The 21,150-nt window shown below is 41.7% G+C and overlaps 1 protein-coding gene across 7 annotated transcripts in view; it reads left to right on the forward strand.

Annotated features, from left to right (window-relative positions):
- Window positions 1–21,150, forward strand: part of NS1 (Class II aminoacyl-tRNA and biotin synthetases superfamily protein) — a 61,198-nt gene that overhangs the window by 36,251 nt on the left and 3,797 nt on the right. For 3 of the 7 annotated variants that reach the window (XM_088889409.1, XM_010260629.3, XM_010260630.3), the window contains 7 exons: window positions 497–565; window positions 689–763; window positions 6,864–6,947; window positions 7,172–7,258; window positions 7,655–7,750; window positions 7,860–7,934; window positions 9,273–9,399. In XM_088889409.1, the coding sequence (XP_088745535.1) occupies window positions 497–565; window positions 689–763; window positions 6,864–6,947; window positions 7,172–7,258; window positions 7,655–7,750; window positions 7,860–7,934; window positions 9,273–9,399 (613 nt within the window). The remainder of the gene's footprint in view (window positions 1–496; window positions 566–688; window positions 764–6,863; window positions 6,948–7,171; window positions 7,259–7,654; window positions 7,751–7,859; window positions 7,935–9,272; window positions 9,400–21,150) is intronic. The other 4 variants (XM_010260631.3, XM_088889410.1, XM_010260632.3 and 1 more) reach the window with 2 other exon arrangements.

Consider the following 21,150-nt stretch of genomic DNA (forward strand, 5'->3'; position numbering starts at 1 on the left):
AGGGTTGAGTCCTTGTTTTTGTCTTAGAAAACATATTATTCATAAGAAAAAGAAAAGTTGTTTTAGAAAAAGGAAATGAAAAACTTGGAAAATTAAAAGGAGACGGTGTGATCCCCTATTTTTGTCCCAATAAAGAAGAAAAGAAAGGGGCAGAAGAAGTAGAAAATCAACATACCTTGGTTGCTCTTGTTTGTTGATTGGATAAAATCTTCAAGTCCTTTCCTTGCCCATTGGTACAGTTTGAAGTCTTCAAGGGTCAAAGACAATGTCTACTATCTTGTTGGCCCCCAAATTGAATAGATTAGTGTAATTATGTGTATTGTAATGTTATAATTATCATAAAGTAAAAAATATAAAAATATTATATGGCACCTTGTACAAAAATAACCAAGTGCTTGGGCAAGGTCACCCTCCACAGGTGCCTTGTCGCCTTGGCAACTGTCTTAGTCATCCTCTTTTGATCTTTCTGTGACCTGATTAGCTTATCTGTTGCCAGGTGTACACATTTGGTCCAACATTTCGAGCAGAGAATTCTAACACTTCTAGGCATTTAGCTGAATTCTGGGTATCTTTTTCTCATTCTTGTTTGAATTATTTTGAAGTTTGCACCTCCCCTTATTTGAGATGATAGTTTCCTGGTTCATGGCATAACTGATCAGAATTTTTAACAAGTTTCTTCTTGTTCAAGATGATTGAACCAGAACTTGCTTTTGCTGATTTGAGTGATGACATGGCATGTGCAACTGCCTATCTAAAGTATGTGGTAGGTCACTTTTTTGCATATATTGTCCATCCAATATTTATGCTGGTGATTATGAGCTCTCTCTTCCCATGCATGCTTGTTGTTAAGGGTGTCAATGGACAGGTTTGGGCAGATTGGATGGACCAACAAGACATATTGGATTGGACCAATCCGGTCCAAAATATTTATTAGATTGGATTGGACATGGTCCGTTCGTAATAAGTTTATATTTGGATTGGGTTGGATTAAGCCAATATCTAGTCCATTGATATAAGATAATAATATAGGTGTCAATGGACCGGGTTTGAGTTGAAACTTTAGAGATGCAGAACAATAATGTGGTCCCCACTACTGTTTGTCTATTTATGTTATTTAGTGGTAGTTGGTAGTTATTTTCTGTTTCTATTATTTCTTAGCTTATGTCCATCCAATATTTATGCTGGTGATTATGAGCTCTCTCTTCCCATGCATGCTTGTTGTTAAGGGTGTCAATGGACAGGTTTGGGCAGATTGGATGGACCAACAAGACATATTGGATTGGACCAATCCGGTCCAAAATATTTATTAGATTGGATTGGACATGGTCCGTTCGTAATAAGTTTATATTTGGATTGGGTTGGATTAAGCCAATATCTAGTCCATTGATATAAGATAATAATATAGGTGTCAATGGACCGGGTTTGAGTTGAAACTTTAGAGATGCAGAACAATAATGTGGTCCCCACTACTGTTTGTCTATTTATGTTATTTAGTGGTAGTTGGTAGTTATTTTCTGTTTCTATTATTTCTTAGCTTATGTAAGCAGTAGGGGTAATTCTGGTTTTCTACCCTGTTTAAACTATTAATATAAATAGCTGAGTGGGGCGACAATCTTAGTAATGACCCACACTCTTTTTTTGACTTTTTTTCTCTTCGTCTTCTCCTTCTCTTCTTCTTCTTCTCTTCTTCTTCTTCTCTTCTTCTCGACTTTCTTTCTTGTTTATTTTACATTACAGCTAGGATTGATTGCAGTCTTACTAGACAAGTTGGTATCAGAGCCAACCTAGGGCTTCTCATGTGAGTCTAATCAGGCCAACTACATGAGAACTTCCTAGGGTTAGAAGTTTTAGCAGAGATAAGTTAATTGGCTGGTTCTTGGAGATTGCTGGGGGAGTGCAGCAGATGCCCAAGGGATCGTAGAGCCTTGGAGGGTGTCCAGTGATCAGGAAGAATCAGAGGAAAGGAAGAAAGTTCAAGATTAGGGTTCAGACTGTGGTTTGGAGGTGGCGGCCAGACTTCTCTGAGTGAGTTTGTGTTTGTTTTTGAGATCGACTTCAACCAAAGTCTGTTTTGAATAATCTGGAAGGTGCGGCTGGGAGTTTTCTATTTTCTCCTGATTTTTTTAGGGTTTTCTCTTGACCTACGCCCAGTTCTCAGTTTTTAAACCCTAAATTTATGACTGTTGTCAATTCCTGGATAATAGTTAGATCTGTTACAGTATTTCAGACTGAGTAATATTGGTTTCTAGGAGACTATTAGACCTGTTCCAATATTTCTAGGTGATTGCCGATCCTATTTCATCCTTCTAGGTCAGCTGTTAGCAAGTTCTAGGTGCAATTACACCTGTTTCAGCACTAAAAGAGTTTCTTTTTGATCAATCTCTTGGAAGAGATGGCAAGAATGGAGTTTAAGAATTAAGGGGAAAGTGGTTTGGAGGCTGGTGGTTCTGGTAACATGACTAAGAACTCATTTCAGATTACCACTGTCAAATTTGATGGATCAAATTACTTGGAATGGGTTCAGTCAGCCATGATGACTATTGGGGGCAGAGGAAAACTGAGCTATCTGTTGGGGGATGTGAAGGAACCAACCAAGGAGGACCCAACCTATACCAAATGGGTTCAGGAGAACTATTTGGTTATGACTTGGCTGTGCAACTCCATGCAGCCTCACATTAGTCGAAATTACTTGTGGGCGAAAATTGTTAAGGAGATTTGAGACATCATGAAAGAAACCTACTCCCAACCACGGGCCTATGAGCTGAAATGTGAAGTAAACAACCTTAAGCAAGGAGAGAAACCAGTCTCAATTTACTTCTCCACTTTGAAATCCTTGTGGCATAAAATTGATCTCCTAGAGACAATTGAGTGGGAAAGTCAGAAGGATGCACAAACTTACGAAAAACAAGTTGAAACCAATAGGGTTTTTGAATTCCTAGCCGGTCTGAATTCTGAATATTATATTGTGAGACAACTCCTCACCAGAGAAAGTGTGACCTTGTCGCAAGCCTACTCTTTAGTGCACAGTGAAGAAAGTAGGAAAAATGTTATGTTGCAGCATCAACCATTGGAATTAGCCTTAGCAGCAATGAAACCAACAGTTTGGGGGTGACAAGGAGAGGGATATGAAGAAGGAAGATAAGAGGGAGTTAGTGTGTGAACATTGCAAGAAACCGAAGCATACTAAAGACACCTGTTGGAAGTTATATCCAAATCTAGTTCCAGCAAAGCTCAGTAACAAAAGGGGAAATGCCAATGTGGCTGTTACTACTGATGGTGCACCCTCATCTAGCACAAGAACCACATCCCTAGACACCTTAGCAGCTGTTTGGGCTGCTCTGACTCAGTTGGAGAGTGAAGTTGGCAATTCAGCAACCTTATCTCAGCCACTAGATACAACATTTCTTACTCCCACTTCAACATTTGCTCATTCAGGTATACGGGCTTCAACATATCATGCCTCAACCCAGGTAACATTGAACCTTGTTGGGTGATAGATTCAGGTGCATCTGACCATATGACTGGCTTGTCCTCATTGTTTACTACTTAATACTTATTCTTTGGTAGAGACAAAGTGTCTATTACTGATGGCTCCCTTGTTCCCATTTCTGGCAAGGGAGACATTAAATTGTTTAATGCCATCTCTTTGTCCTTAATTTTACATGTTCTAAACTTAGTACTAACTTGCTTTCAGTTAACAACATCACTAAAAACCAAAATTGTTCAGTGACCTTTTCTCCTGTTCGATGTGTTTTTTAGGATCTGGAGACAAGGAAGGTGGTTGGGATTGGCCGTGAGATGAATGGAATCTACCTACTTGGAGGGAACTCACATGGGGAAGATAGTGAAGTTGGGAGGTCTTTTGTTTCTCAGTCTGTGAGCCAGGTTATGCTTTGGCATAATCGGTTAGGTCATTTATCTTTTGCAAAGCATTGTAGAACAATCTATCATTTGAGTAATAAAAGAAGTGGTATTCCTTTTGAAATTGTGCATACTGATGTTTGGAGACCATATCACATCACTGCTAGTATATGTGGTCAGTGTTTTAGGGGAATGCATATACTGGCTAAAACACTGACTACATAAGAGATATGTGGTCATGTGAGACAAAGATAAAGAAGTTTTCCAACCAACCATTGGAACATAACTTTATCTTCAAGGGGCTCTTCACCTTCTGCACTGACCACATATACTAGCCAGTGTTTTAGCCAGTATATGCATTCTCCTTTAAATAGGAGATTACAAGAAGATAAAAATCCCACTTTTAGGAGGACTCCCTACTGATCTATACTACTGAATTTAGATAAGAACACTGAACAGATAAGACTCCCTACTAGATAAGATAGAACTGTATCTAGCTAGATAAGATGAGTACATTGAATTAGATAAGATGAGATCACTGAATTAGATAAGATGAGAACACTGAGTTAATCGCCCATTACTACTGCTGTCCATTATACTCTGAATTAATCGCCCATTACTGCTGCTGTTAGCGGCTGTAAAAGCATCCAACATTACTCCCCTCCTGGACTAAGAGCTTGTCCTCAAGCTCGAATTCAGGATGGGTGTCTTGAAACACAGTCAAAGGAATCCAGGATAGGTGGAATGATTTTTTCCTCTTGGATCGGGTTCCAATGAAGAGGGTTCATCCTCATCTTCCTCTTGTTCCACCAGGAGGCAGAAAAGTCTCTTTCACTTGTGCCCTGCTGAGTAAAGTTCATCACAATTAAAACACTGTCCCCTTGCCCTGCGTTCTGCCATCTCAGCCCTGGACAAGTGCTTAATAGGGGGTGCCACCACGCTGCTTCCCAAACTGGATGCCGATATGGAATCGTGGCTCGACTGTGGTTTTTGTTCCCAGCTGGCTGCAGAAGATGGGGCCATGCCGAGTGGTTTCGGGGGTGCCCATGCTGTTTGAGGCCTCCCATACTGATACTTCCGCGGTTGAGTTGCAGCTTGCGTTCAAAAGCGTGAGCCAAATTCATAGCAGTAACCAGATTGGGGGGATTTTGCATCTCCACATCCACCCTCAAAGTTTCTGCTAACCCCGCGATGAACATGTCGACCTGCTGGTCCGGTCGTACCGATGATACTCTTGCAAGGAGGGTCTGAAACTGACACTGATATTCAGCCACCGTTCCCGTCTGTTTGAGGTTGATTAGTTTGCCTAATGGGGGCCCAAATCTGAGAAGGCAGTAGGATTTGAATTGGGTCCAACTGAGCCCGGGTTCCTCCTGCTCTAATCTATAAAACCAGAGCTGCGCCTCCTCCGTCATGTGGAATGCGACTAAGCTTACCTTGTCTCTGTCCTCTGTCCGATGGTTGCGAAAGAACTGCTCACATCTGTACAGCCATCCCAACGGATCTCCCGCGCCATTATAGGAAGGGAACTCCAGCCTTGCTGTATTTGGGAACGATCGCGACTCCTTGGGCGACGACCTGCCGCTCACCGGACGATTCTGCCGTGTTTGGACGGCGGCCGTTTGTGGTTGCAGCCCCTTCTGGATTCCTCTCCTTGCTAGAAAAATAGAGCTCCATCATGCGCCTTAATTCTCGGACGTCTTCCTTGATCTCACGCACCTCCGTGCTGTTTTCCACGAGCTTGTGCTCTAGTTCGTGAACCCTAGTCGTCAACTGCTCAAGGTCACCCATGACGCTTTACTCTGATGCCAAATTGTTACAGGCCCGCGAATAAGATCTCGTCACGGGTCGGTCCACAGGGAAAACCTCCTGTTTTCCCTTGTTCCTCCCTTTTCTTGAGGAACCTATCTTGGTGCCTTAATGGTGATTTGTTCAAGAGATCACCAACTCTCCTCTACTTTGTCTTGACTGAGAATTTCGATGCCTCTATTGAATATCATTAGCTCCTTTAAACAGGAGATTACAAGAAGATAAGAATCCCACTATTAGGAGGACTCCCTACTGATCTATACTACTGAATTTAGATAAGAACACTGAACAGATGAGACTTCCTACTAGATAAAATAGAACTGTATCTAGCTAGATAAGATGAGTACACTGAATTAGATAAGATGAGAACACTGAGTTAATCGCCCATTACTGCTGCTGTCCATTAAACTCTGAATTAATTGCCCATTACTGCTGCTGTCCATCACTGCTGCTGTTAGCGGCTGTAAAAGCATCCACAGCATCTTCCATATATCACCTCCAACATGCAACTTGCAGATATCTTCACTAAGGCAGTTTCAAAGACAAAGTTGGAGGCAGACTTATGCAAGTTGGGAATGACTAATATCTATTCCCAACTTGAGGGGGAGTGTAGAGATGTAGAACAATAATGTGGTCCCCACTACTGTTTGTCTATTTATGTTACTTAGTGGTAGTTATTTTCTGTTTCTATTATTTCTTAGCTTATGTAAGCAGTAGGGGTAATTCTGGTTCGTTACCCTGTTTAAACTATTAATATAAATAGCTGAGTGGGCGACAATCTTAGTAATAACCCACTCTTTTTTGACTTTCTTCTCTTTGTCTTCTCCTCTTCTTCTCTTCTTCTTCTTCTCTTCTTCTCAACTTTCTTTCTTGTTTATTTTACATTACAACTAGGATATTGCAGTCTTACTAGACAAGTGAAACCAATCTAAATTAAAACGAATTTGAACAGATTGGATGGTCCAGACATTGAATTGGACTGGTCCAAAATATTCATTGGATTGGATTGGACCTGGTCAATTTGTAATGGACTCACATTGGACTGGATTGGATTGGACCAAATCCAGTCCAATTGACACCCCTACTTGTGTCTGTATGCATGTGCAAAAAGGTTTTTGAACTCAAAATCTCTATCAACCTCCAAGACTCTTCATATTTCAATAGATGATTTTATGTACTTTCCTGTATGTCAGGTAAGGCATGTTCTAGACAACTGCAAAGAAGACATGGATTTCTTTAATACTTGGATTGAGAAAGGAATCATTGATCGATTGAGTGTATGAATTCTCACTTTAACTTTTCTTCTTCACTTTCTGCTATATATGGATGGGTTCTGATTGAGCTAAACAACAAAAGCAAGGCTGTTTTGACTAATTGTCCTGCCTGATGCTTCTATCCCTTTCTTTCTTTCTTTCTTTCTTCTTTTCCTTTTAACTCTTTTGCATAATCCTAGGTGGACTTATATAGATGCACATACATGATCTTTTATTCATTTTGTCAGGATGTGGCTGAGAAAAACTTTGTGCACTTGGCATATACAGAAGCTATTGAGCTCCTGCTGAAAGCTAAAAGGAAATTTGAATTCCCTGTACTGTACACTACTCAGTTTTGTGAAACTTTTGTAACTGTGATATAAATTCAGTTCTCTGAGTGATGAGTCCTCGTTGTTAGATAGTTTATCACCTCAACGTGAGTTTATGATGATGAATTCATGATCTTTGCTTCCTTTTCACTTTGTACAATGATTTTATTAGCATATAGTAGCCTTTTACTCTTTGTTCCTATTTTCTACATTGAAGGAACTTAAGAGTTGTACTATCTTTTTATATTTGATTTTAGTAAATTCCTATCATCTTGTTTTTGATCAGAAAAAAGAAAAATAAACCTGCAGGATACATATTCAACTATATCAGCTTTTATAAATCTGGCTTTGAACTAATGATACTTATCTTTTCCATTCCTGTGGGTGCTGCCAATTTGATAGGTGAAGTGGGGCTGTGATTTGCAAAGCGAGCATGAAAGATATGTTACTGAAGAGGCTTTTGCTGGATGCCCTGTAATTATAACAGATTATCCAAAGGCATGTCTTCCCTCTCTTTTTTTCTCCTGCTTTTGTGCTTACTTGGATTTATATACCCCATGCACATCTTTAACCTTTTTATATATTTTTGTTGATTAAAAAACTCCAGGAGATTAAGGCGTTTTATATGCGGCTAAATGATGATGGGAGTACTGTTGCAGCCATGGATGTGCTAGTTCCTAGGGTAAACTCTGGATTTCTTATCTGTATATTATTATACTTATCTGCCATTTTAGCTGTGGACCTGTGGTCTATAACCATTAAATAATTCTATAATCTACAAAAAGAAAAAAGAGAAATTATTTTGAGGATCATTTCATAGATTTACAGTTCAAATGCACAAACTTGAACTTGCTTTTTCTACAATCTTTCTACTGACTAGGGTTTTTCTCATTGGGGGGGGGTGTTAAGGGAATTGCTATCTGTGCATCTATTTATGTGCATTTTGTGTACTTGTGTATAATAAAGTTCATTTAATCTACATATTAAGTTGATAATATATGATATATGTCTATTTGCATATGTTACAGTCACCAGTCAATCAAGTTGGGTGATGCCTTACCTAGGGAACTGCCATGGTGATAAGAGGATGAACTATGCAGACTACACTTGGCAAAAAGTTGTCCCAACCTGTGAACCTGGATCAACCCAACCCCAAAAAAGTGGGTTAGGGGTCCCCTCTCTAGCAACCCGATGTAGGTGGAATGGCCTGACCCAACCTGAAAAGAATTCGGGTTGGGTCACGGGTCACCTATTTTCTAACCAATGCTTTCAAACTGGTGCTGACTCGGATGGTTGAACCATTCAAACCATTTGAACTAGACAATTAAACTTGTATTTTTGATAAAAAATAGTGTTTTGGTTAAAGACCAAATGACACGTGGCAGTTAAACCATTGATCCATCTGACCCATGGGTCAACCCTAAGCTGAATTTTTAGGTTTAGGGTCAAGCCTTTGTTGACCCAACCCGAAAGGGACCAAAATGCCTTGACCTGACGCAAACCCAACCCAACCCGACCTGATTGCCAGGTTTAATGCGAACTATCCCTAGAATCCCCTAGAGCCCTGACTACCGTGATTTTACTTATATATGTTAATGGTGTCATCCTCAAACATGGTTTAATCTTTTGAATGGCCAGCATATGAGTTGGGTTTTAAGATCCTTCACAATATATTGTGGCTTATAGAATTAATGACACTTTATGGTCCTAGGACTTAACTAGAAGCCCATTCAATTTAAAGGAAGATTGTTTGAACCAGTAGAATACATTTCATGGTTTAGATGCACATTTACTAGTTATAAAGTGAACCTGAGACAATAGAAAAGAAAGAGAAGGGTCATACCTTTCAAGATGGTACACAAGCATGGAATTTGCACAAAACTTTGTTCCATCTCAATACTACTAAATGAGTGAAGATCTCACCTGCAGGTTGGTATTGCTTTCTTATAAGTTCTTTTTGTCCCATCATCTGTGCTGGATTCTATTTCATTCTATTTAAAAAATGTTCTTTGTTTGTCAGGTTGGTGAACTTATTGGTGGAAGTCAAAGAGAAGAACGCCTAGAATATCTAGAAGATCGTTTGGATGAGTTAAAGCTGAATAAGGAAACCTACTGGTGGTACCTTGATCTTCGCCGCTTTGGTTCAGGTCAGGGGTCTTTTTGTCTCATTAACACTGAGAACTCTTCTCATATTGCTGACTGTTTAGTGCCTCTTTTATAAGTTGTTATAATAGTAGAAGATCAAGACTGCAATCAGCCTTGAACCCTAATAGATTTTAGGTTAAGAAAAGTGAGAGGAAGGAGAAAAGAGAGAAGAGGAACAGGAGAACACAAAGGTTTGAAAAAAGGGACAGATTCTAACACATCTGCCGCCGCCACTCTCTTAGTATTTATAGGTTATGTTTAGTGTTTGCTGAAATAGAGCTGTCGAATGAGAGGAGGAGAAGAAGAAGAAGAAGAAGATATGAGATGGGCGGCAGAATTATTCTCAGCCAGCCTTAATCTATTATATATAAGAACATTACATAATGTTACATAAATAGACTAGAATGCCCCTGATTAGTGATGGGACACCTAGTCAAAATAAACACTAAATAAGATTAGGCCCAGTAACTAAGGCCCAATAACTAATGACTTAAGACCCAACAAAGATAAACATACAAATTAAGACAGCCGAACCAACACTCCCCCTCAAGCTAAGCATGGATGTCAATCATGTTTAGCTTGCCAAGTAAGTCCACGAATTTCATTGTAGCTAGCCCTTTAGTCAGAACATCTGCAATCTGCATCTCGGAGGGAGTATAAGGGATGCAGAGTTCTCTTGAGACGATTCTTTCTCTGACAAAGTGACGGTCTATCTCAATATGTTTCGTTCTATCATGTTGCACTGGTTATTTGCAATGTTGATGGCAGCCTTGTTGTCACAGTACAACCTGAGAGGACACTCAATCTTTATTCCAAGTTCACCAAGCAGGATTTTAAGCCATAAAAGTTCAGCAACACCATGAGCCATAGCTCGATATTCGGCCTCTGCACTAGATCTAGCAACCACATTCTGTTTTTTACTCCTCCATGTAACTAAATTTCCTCCAACAAAGGTGCAGTACCCAGAAGTAGACTTCCTGTCCCCAACAGAGCCAGCCCAATCTGCATTAGTATATCCTTCAACTTCAATTTTACTGTTTTTCCTGAACAGAATCCCTTTCCCCGGGCAAGGCTTCAAATATCTGAGGATCCTTTCCACAGCTTTCATGTGAGGGATTTTAGGAGTGTGCATGAACTGATTGACAACATGTACAACATAAGCAATGTCAGGACGAGTGAGGGACAGGTAAATCAACTTTCCCACTAGCTTTTGGTATCTTTCCTTATCAAGGTAGTCCTCTCCTACTGACTCCTGTAGACCATGATTCTGTTCTATTGGAGTATCTACTGGCCTACACCCCATCATGCCTGTCTCTTGAAGAAGATCAAGGATGTATTTCCGCTGACATATATAGATGCCCTCTTTGGATCTTGCAACTTCAATCCCAAGAAAGTATCTCAGTTGGCCCAGGTCTTTGATCTCAAATTCAGCAGCCAAGACCTCCTTTAGTCTTTTAATCTCTTCTTGATCATCCCCTGTAATTACCATATCATCCACATAGACAATAAGTGCTGTAAGTTTGCCATTTCTATTCCTTATGAATAGGGTATGATCTGCCCCACTTTGAGTGTAACCCCCTTTCTTCATGGCCCCACATAGCTTCTCAAACCAAGCTCGAGGGGACTGCTTAAGGCCGTATAGGGCTTTTCTCAGTCTACATACCTTCTTGCCAAACCCATAACCTGGTGGAGGATCTATGAACACCTCTTCATGTAGGTCGCCATTCAAGAAAGCATTCTTTACGTCCAACTGATGTAGCTCCCATGAGAAATTTGCAGCTAATGATAATAGAACTCGGATTGTGTTAAGTTTTGCCACCGAAGCAAAGGTTTCTTTGTAGTCAATCCCTTCTTTTTGAGTAAACCCTTTTGCTACCAGTCTAGCCTTGTACCTTTCAATGGACCCGTCCTCCCTATGCTTCACAGTGAACACCCACTTGCATCCAACAGTGCCTTTCCCTTCTGGTAGATTCACTAATTCCCAAGTCCCTACTTTCATTAAGGCCTTCATTTCTTCGTCCATAGCCTCTTTCCATTTTGGGTCAGATACTACCTCAGAATACCTAGTAGGAACATACACAGAAGAGAGAGCAGACACAAAAGAACAATAACGAGGAGACAAATGTGAGTAAGACACAAAATCAGCAATGGGGTGTCTGATAGTACAGGAACGAGTAGACTTACGAAGGGCAATAGGAAGATCCAAGTCAGAGGAACTGATAAGATTACCTTGAGTTTCTGAGACAGGTTGATCTGAGTCCAATTAGTTGCTGTCATGAGTTAGAGGGCCCTTCTTCCTTCTGTTGTAGGTGATTCTGATTTCTCTTTGCAGCCTGTTGGAGTCTTCAGTAATATTTGCAACATCACTAGTAGTAGTTGGTACAATGGGAGCCTCACTAGATTCACCCGGGATACCACAACTAGGTGGATTAGGAGGAGAAGATGGAAGGCCTGAGGTAGAGAGAGGCACAAAGAATGGGGGAACAGAAGAATCCTCTTCCATCCCACTAGTCTCCCCCTGAAGAGGATTCTGGGAAGAATGAAAATAGGATTGAGACTCAAAGAATACCACATCCTTTGTGACATTTTTTCTTGGTGACTGGATCATAACACTTGTATCCCTTCTGAGTAGGGGAGTACCCCAAAAAGATTCCCTTTGTAGCCCTAGGATCTAATTTGGTCTTCTTCGGATCCTTGACATGTATAAAGCATACACAACCAAAGACTCTCGGTGAAAGAGAAAAGTCAGGAAGATGAGGGCAAAGAACAGAGAAAGGGGTTTTCATCCCCAATACCTTGGATGGCATTCGATTTATCAGATATGATGCAGTAAGGATTGCTTGAGACCAATAGTTTTTTGGAACTTTGTGCTGAAATAGTAAGGCTCGAGCAGTCTCCAATAGGTGCCTATTCTTGTGTTCAATAATCCCATTCTGTTGGGGGGTACTAGCACAAGATGACTGATGAATCATTCCAGCATCCTCCATAAACAGATTCAAGGACCTTTCAAAGTATTTTGCAACACTATCTGACCTGAATTGTTTGATCTTCGTGCCAAATTGTGTTTCAATCATTTTGCAAAATGTCATGGTTACCCGCGGTACTTCTTCTCGTGCTTTTAATAAGTAGATCCATGTGCATCGAGAATAGTGATCAATAAAACTGATAAAGTATCGAAAGCCATCAACAGAAATAATGGGAGAGGGGCCCCAAACATCAAAGTGAACTAAGTCAAAAGGAGCTTGAATGTCATTACTCGAAGTTGAATAAATAGTTCTACATTGCTTTGATAGTTGACAGACTTCACAAACTAACTCTTGACTTGAAACACCTTTGAATAATTCTAGAAACAACACTTCCAATGATGAAAGCGATAAATGACCTAGCCTAGCATGCCACAGATGTAACCTAGCTATTGACTCCACATTGGACTGACTACTAGTAGCAGATGTTTGTAAGGCCGAACTGATGTCTGCATCAAGGTAGTAGAGACCTCCACACTCATGACCGCTCCCAATCGTTCTCTTCGTCAATCTGTCCTGAAAGACACAATGAGTAGGAAAAAAGGTTATGCTACAATTCAAATTTTTGGTAAGCTTTGAAACAGATAAGAGATTTGAAGAAAGTTGGGAACATGCAAGACAGATTTGAGTGAGAGGTCCTTGCTTAGGTCAACCACTCCTTTCCCAGAGATGGTAGAGAGAGAACCATCAGCAACCCTCATTTTATCTTGGCCAGACATTAAATGATAGGAAGAAAATAGAGAAGACATGTGTCATGTGGTCAGTTGCACCAGAATCAATAATCCAAGAGGCAGGATCAATAGTACTAGATGCACTAAAGGCAGAGACAATACTTGATCTGGCAAGGGAGGAGGATGGAAGAGAATTGGTCCTTAGACGGGCTAGAGCCCGGCTAAGTACCTCTACCTCATCGGCAGTAAAGCCCAAGGACTCGGTTCCAGGGCAATTAGTAGTCTGTCCCATGGAAGAGGAAGTAACTGTGGATGAGTGTTTTGAACCATCATCACTTTAACCCGTAGCCAGATTCACACTTGCAGATTGACCCTTCTGATGCTTCTTATCTTTCCTCAATGCAGCTGGCTTCAGATGCGGATGGAGAACCCAACAGGTCTCTTTCACATGTCTTTCCCCTCCACAGTGGGTGCACTTCAGATGTCTCTTGTCAGAGTGCCTGTTTCCCCTTTGATTTGTAGAGATTAGGGCCGAATGTTCCACAGACTGTTCAGCTAGTTTAGTTTGAGTATCAACCTGCATCTCTTTTCTTCTCACCTCTTCATTCCTCACAAGGTAGTAAACATGATGTAAGTCTGGCATCTCATCCCTTCCCAGAATTTGGGACCTTATGCTCTCATATATAGGATCTAGGTAAGCTAGAAACTTAAATGCTCTACCCTCTTCAACTTGTTTGTCATGCTTTTCCTTGTCTCTGGCATTCTCCCAATCAATAATAAGGTGGTGATCTAACTCTTCCCATAGTCCTTCTAGTGTAGCAAAATATGTTGCAACACTCATATCTCCTTGCCTCAAGGCAGCAATGTCTTGATTCAGTCTGTAAATTCTGGCATTATTCTTTTTCTGCCCATAGGTTTTAGAAACTTTTTCCCATAGCTTGGCAGCCGTGGAGAAATGTTGAACAGTCCTAGCTACTCTTGGAGTCATTGAGGCAAGTAGCCAGGACATAACTGTAGCATTCTCCTTGCGCCAAGTTGCATATTCAGCACTCCCCACTTCGGTTTCCTTCTTCTGCCCGTCCAAGTAATCAGTGAGTTTCCGGGATGTGATGAAAAGCATGGCTGAGACAGACCATTCTCTGAAGTTGTACTCATCCAACAACACACTTGTGATCTGTAGGCTGTGCAGATTTGGATTCTCCAAATTAGGAGATCTCCCACAAGCCCTAACATCTCTAGAAGACACTTCCCTGGATATGGAAGACATCTTCTCTTACTCGTAAATGTCAAGACTGTAAACACAATATATAGTGAACTGTTTCACACTTACGGAACTTGCTACACTGTAAACTCAGTCCTGAGAACCCGACACAGAGCTGAAACACCGAGTACTGCACTGCACACTGTGCCCTAATTACTGTTGTCACAGATTATAATCTATTGTGCTACCTTCTGCTGTGTTCTAATCACTGCTGTCGCAGCCTGCAACTTGCTGTGTTGGCTTCTACTGTGTGCTAAGCACTGCTATCGCAGGTTATAACCTCACCCACGAACAGTTCTAGGACTGCTGAGATTAGTCCTTCCGCCTAGATCTGTTCTACACAGATCTATCTTTAGCCGAATGGCTACAGTCTGTTGTACTGCGTCTATTAGGGCATCAGCCTCTGGGTCTAACTCCCCTTGGGCCCTACAACCAAGGGAAACCCTAGATGTAGGTCCAGCTGTGTTCTATGACCAACCCTAGGGTTTCTTTGCAGCAACCAAAAAAAAGAAGTGAGAGAGTTAACTGCGAGTAGAAGAAGAGGCGGCTGCTGTAACCAGTCGAAAGATTAGCGCTCTGATACCATGTTTGCTGAAATAAAGCTGTCGAATGAGAGGAGAAGAAGAAGAAGAAGAAGATATGAGATGGGCGGCAGAATTATTCTCAGCCAGCCCTAATCTATTATATATAAGAACATTACATAATATTACATAAATAGGCCAGAATGCCCTTGATTAGTAATGGGACACCTAGTCAAAATAAACACTAAATAAGATTAGGCCCAATAACTAATGACTTAAGACCCAACAAAGATAAACATACAAATTAAGACAGCCGAACCAACATTTAGTACATAGAGAAAAGGACAGATCTGCCCTTAGTACTTACATGACAAATAAAGTAAATAAAAACTGAAATAATAAACTGACCCCAACTGACACTATCATGACTGAAACAAATAATTTCACATACTGTCCTACGAACACAGTGGGGACCACAGCTGTAGGGCCCACATCAGTGTTCTCTACACTCCCCCTCAAGTTGGGAGTAGACATTTATCATTCCCAACTTGGATAGGTCTGCCTCTAACTTCTTCCTTGGTACAGCCTTGGTGAGGATATCCGCGAGCTGCATATTAGATGTGATATACGGGAGACACACTTCTTGTGATGAGGCCCTCTCTCGCACAAAATGTCGATCAACTTCAATATGTTTAGTTCTGTCATGCTGCATTGGGTTGTGGGCTATATTAATAGCTGCCTGATTATCACAATACAGCATCAAGGGCTTCTCATAGTCAATACCCAACTCTTCAAGTAGTGATCTCAGCCACTCCGTTAGCCATTGACCTGTATTCCGCTTCAGCACTAGAGCGGGAAACAACACTCTGCTTCTTACTCCTCCAAGAGACAAGGTTACCTCCCACAATGGCACAATATCCAGAGGTAGACCTCCTGTCATCAGCACTCCCAGCCCAATTGGCATATGTATAGACCTCCACCTTCATGTGATTATTGTTCTTGAGCAGTATACCTCTACTTGGGCATCTCTTCAAGTATGCTAATATTCTCTCTGCTACAAAGAGATGAGAAGTTCTAGGGGAATGCATGTACTGGCTGACAACACTAACTGCATAACTGATATCTTGTCGAGTGAGGCAGAGATATAGGAGCTTTCCAACCAACCGTTGGAACATAACTTTGTCTTCAAGAGGCTCCCCACCCTTTGCACAAATCTTGTGATTTTGTTCAATGGGTGTATCAGCAGGCTTAACACCTAACTTTCCAGTTTTTTCCAATAGATCTAAAACATATTTTCTCTGAGAGATAAAGATCCCCTGTTTAGATCTAGCAACCTCAATACCCAAAAAATACCGTAGTGTACCAAGATCTTTCACCTCACCTCAAACTCTTGATGAAGGAGCTGTTTGAGGGACTCAATCTCACCACTATCATTTCCTGTCACTACAATATCATCCACATATACAGCAAGCAGGGTTAAAGAGGAGTCCACCCTCTTAATGACAGTGTATGATCTGACTGGGCCTGTACATAACCGAACTTTCCAAGGGCTAATCTGAATCTATCAAACCAGGCTCTAGGTGACTGCTTCAAACCATACAATGCCTTGTTCAGTTGGCAAACCTTCTTACCTGTCTCTGTATCATAGAATCAAGGAGGCAACTGCATGTAGACCTCTTCCTGTAAGTCTCCATTCAGAAAAGCATTTTTAACATCCATCTGGAACAAGGGCCAAGAATGATTTGCTGTAAGGGATAACAGAACTCGGATGGTGGTCATCTTGGCTACTGGGGCAAAGGTCTCCAAGTAGTCTATACCATAAGTCTGTGTGAACCCCTTTGCAACCAGCCGGACTTTGTACCTTTCAATGGAGCCATCAACATTATGCTTCACAGTGAATACCCATCTATATCCAACCGGTTTCTTTCCTTTGGGTAGGTCAACCAGTGCCCAAGTATTATTTTTCAACAGGGCATCCATTTCGACTTGCATTGCATCTTTCCACTCTGGAACTGATAAGGCTTGTCGCACTGTTCTTGGAATAGGGGCATTGGCAATGGAAGTGAGATAGGACCGGTAAGAGGGAGATAGGCGATCATAGGATAAAAACTGTGAAATGCAGTGAGCCGTAGATGTGGTGCAATGCCGTTTCCCTTTGCGGACGACAATAGGGAGATCAAGGTCATCCACAGGAGGGGAAGTGGCAACAGTGGAAGGTGTCTCAGTGGGCTCTGGGACTATAATACCTGGATCTGGAGTCACAGAAGGAACTGGAGCTGGCCTGGACTGCCGATGACTAGGATCAACCTGCCTGCATCGCCTGTGATAGACTCTCAACTCTTGATCCCTCTGACCACCCTCACCACTACAACCTTCATCACCCAGTGGAATAGGTAAAGGAACAACCCCACTCCCACTGCGCTCCCCCTGAGGAAAGAGACTCAAAATCCCACTCTCACTGCCTTCCCCCTGAGGAAAGAGACTCAAAATCCCACTCTCACTGCGCTCCCCCTGAGGAGAAACCCTAGGATAATAGGGTGTCTCCTCAAAGAAGGTGACATCCATGGAGACAAACATTTTCCCTGAAACAGGATCATAGCAGCAATAACCCTTTTGAGTTTGTGCATAACCGAGGAAAATGCATTTGGAGGCCTTAGGTTCAAACTTGGAATGATGGGGCCCGAGAAGCTGAACGAAATAGGTACAACCAAAGGTTTTAAGGGGAACGGTGAACAACTCCTCGTCTGGGTATAGAAGGGAAAAAGGGGTTTTCATATCAAGAACCCGGGAAGGAACCCGATTAATGAGATATACTGCCGTGAGGATAGCATCACCCCAGAAGCGAATAGGTACATTGGAGGTAAACATAATGCTTCTAGCCACCACCAAGATGTGCCTATTCTTCCTTTCGGCAACCCCGTTCTGTTGCGGTGTGAGGGCAAGTGCTATGGTGAATAACTCCATGGCTAAGGAGGTAGGAGGTCAATGGCTTAGCAAAGTATTCCTTTGCATTATCAGATATAAGAACTTTGATTTTGGCCCCAAACTGAGTGAGAATCATCTGATGGAAGTTTTGGGTCAGAGCAGGAACCTCATCCCGAGAACGCATAAGATAGACCCAAGAAAACCGGGTATGGTCATCAACAAACAATAGAAAATATCTATACCCACCCATAGAAGAGATGTGATATGGCCCCCAAACATCAGTATGCACAATATCAAAAGAATAATTACTCCTTTTATTACTCAAGGAATAAGAAGTTCTACAATGTTTGGCAAACTCACAACTCTCACACCTCAACTTTGACAACTCAACAGACTCAAATAAAGCAGTAAACAGACTATGCAAGGACCGGAAAGACAAATGACCTAATCGATTATGCCAAAGCATAACCGGACTCACAAACTGAGAAACAAAGGACTTCTTATCCACTGGCTCTTCCCGATGAGAACTCTCTCCAAGCAGATAGATCCCATTCGTCTCACAGCCAGTCCCAATCACCTCCTTGTCTCCAAGTCCTGAAAAACACATCGGTCAGGGAAAAAGGTTACTGAACAGTTCATATGTTTGGTAATACTACTGACTGAAAGCAGGTTAGTATCAAGCTTAGGAACATGCAAGACAGAAGATAAAGAGATAGTATCTGATAACTTGATGTCACCCTTGCCCGAAATGGGAACAAGAGAGCCATTAGCAATGGATACTCTATCTCTGTCGGAGGACAAGTGATAAGAAGTGAACAATGATGGCAAGCTAGTCATATGGTCGGATGCACCTTAATCTATTACCCAACAGTGTTCAGTATTACCTGGAGCTGAAACATGGTAAGCTGAGGCTCGAGTACCTGAATGTGCAAATGCAGATGTGGCAGGAGCTGATGGTGACTGAGATGGCTGAGCTGAATTCCCAACTTCCTTTTCCAACTGTATGAGGGCAGCCCGAACCGCGACTAAAGTCTCTAGGGATGTGCCTTTTGTGCCTGATCAGGATGCTGAAACAGTGTTCACAGCCACATGAGCATTACCCTTCTTATTTCTTAGTTTTGCTGGGACCAAATGAGGATGTAGCTTCCAACAAGTATCTTTTGTGTGCTTGGGTTTCTTGCAATGTTCACATACCAGGTCCCGTTTATCTTCCTTCTTCCTGTCCCTTTCTGGATTTCACCCCCTGACTTAGGTTTAACAGCTTCAGGGCTGGGGAAGGGGGCTGAGGTTGCATCATGACTTTCCTCCTGGTCTCTTCACTATGCACCAGGGAGTATGCTTGAGAGAGGGTCACACTATCTCTGGTCAGTATCTGTTGCCGCACAATGTCATATTCTGAATTTAGGCCAGTCAGAAACTCAAACACCCTATTTGCCTCGACTTGCTTTCTGTGAGTCTGTGCATCTTTGGGACTCTCCCACTCAAGGGTCTTTGGATGGTCAATCTCATGCCACAAAGATTTCAAGGTAGAGAGGTAGACATAAACTAGCTTCTCTCCTTGTTTAAGACTGTTCACCTCACACTTCAATTCATAGGCTTTGGCAATATTAAGGGGTTGGGAATAGGTTTCTTTCACAACATCCCATATCTCCTTGGCTGTCTTTGCCCACAAGTAATTTCGGCTGATATGTGGCTGCATAGAATTACACAGCCATGCCATAACCAAATAGTTCTCTTGAACCTACTTGGTGTACATTAGGTCCTCCTTGGAATGTTCTTTCACATCTCCCAAGAGGTAACCCAGTTTTTCCCTTCCCCCAATAGCCATCATGGCTGATTGGGCCCATTCCAAGTAATTTGACCCATCAAATCTCACAGTTGTAATCTGAAACCCAGTTTCAAATACACTACCATAACTGTTGTTCCCAAAACTACTTTCTCCCTGATTTTTAAACTCCATCTTTGGTCAAGAATCAGTAGCTACAAACTGTTAGAGTCACTACACCAGAAAACAGCACTTGGATAGTCGATCACAATCAGAAAACAGTATAGAATCAATGCAGGTCTGATCTGAAGCCAATCTGTAATCACGGTATATGCATGAACTAGTGCAGGTCTGATCTGAAACCAATTGGCAATCACAGTATATGCATGAAATCAGTACAAATCTGATCTGAAATCAATCGGCAATCACAGTACCAAGCAGTCTGTACAGGTTTTTATCCCCTAGAAGAGCTCAGAGCCAAAAATAGGTCTGAAACCAGCTTAGAGAGCAATCTGAGATGCTGGAGCAGAATTAGGGTTTTAATCGTAGGTCTGAAATAAGTGCTCAGCCGCACTTTCCAAGCAGTCCATACAGTTAGGACCTGTCGTAGGGTCAATGTGAAACCCTAAAACTGATCACCTCTGAGAGAAAACCCTAAAACAATCACTTTCCAAGAAGATAAAGAGGGTTCGGCCCAACAGTCAAACCCTAGATTAGAGAGAAAAACCCTAAAGCAGTTCGGCCTCTCCTTCTAGATAGGTCCAACCTATCTCGACTGATAGCAGTCTCTGGAAACTAAATAAAACTTACTCAGAATGTTGTTCGTTGCCTTCCAGGGTTGCCTGAACCCTAGCCTTCGCTGCTTCTTCCTAACTACCAACACTCTGCAAGCCGTGGCAAGTCCTCAACAGCTGTGAAACTCTCCTGGTAATCTCCAAGAATCAGCCGACGAATACTGCTTCATAAGCTTCCAGCCCTAGCTGGTTCTCATGTGGTCGGCTGGACTAGACACACATGAGAAGCCCTAGATAGGCTCTGATACCAAGTAGAAGATCAAGACTGCAATCAGCCTTGAACCCTAATAGATTTTAGGTTAAGAAAAGTAGAAGAAAAGTGAGAGGAAGGAGAAAAAGAGAAGAGGAACAGGAGAACACAAAGGTTTGAAAGAAGGGACAGATTCTAACACATCTGCCACCGCCACTCTCTTAGTATTTATAGGTTATGTTCAGTACATAGAGAAAAGGACAGATCTGCCCTTAGTACTTACATGACAAATAAAAATAAAAACTGAAATAAATAACAACTGAAATAACAAACTGACCCCAACTGACACTACCATGACTGAAACAAATAATTTCACATACTGTCCTACGAACACAGTGGGGACCACAGCTGTGGGGCCCACATCAGTGTTCTCTACAATAATATACAGTAGCATTTTGTATTGAAAAGAAAATTCATGATTTTCTTTTGCTTAAATTAAATTGGTTTCTCTAAGAGTTACATTTTGATTGGTGATGAATATACTGATAAAAGAATAGGGTATGTTCAAGTAAAATGTATTGAGACTATACCCTGCGACTGCGT

This window comes from Nelumbo nucifera, chromosome 6 (genome assembly GCF_055504915.1).
Source record: "Nelumbo nucifera cultivar China Antique chromosome 6, China Antique-T2T, whole genome shotgun sequence".
Classification (NCBI taxonomy): Eukaryota; Viridiplantae; Streptophyta; class Magnoliopsida; order Proteales; family Nelumbonaceae; genus Nelumbo; species Nelumbo nucifera.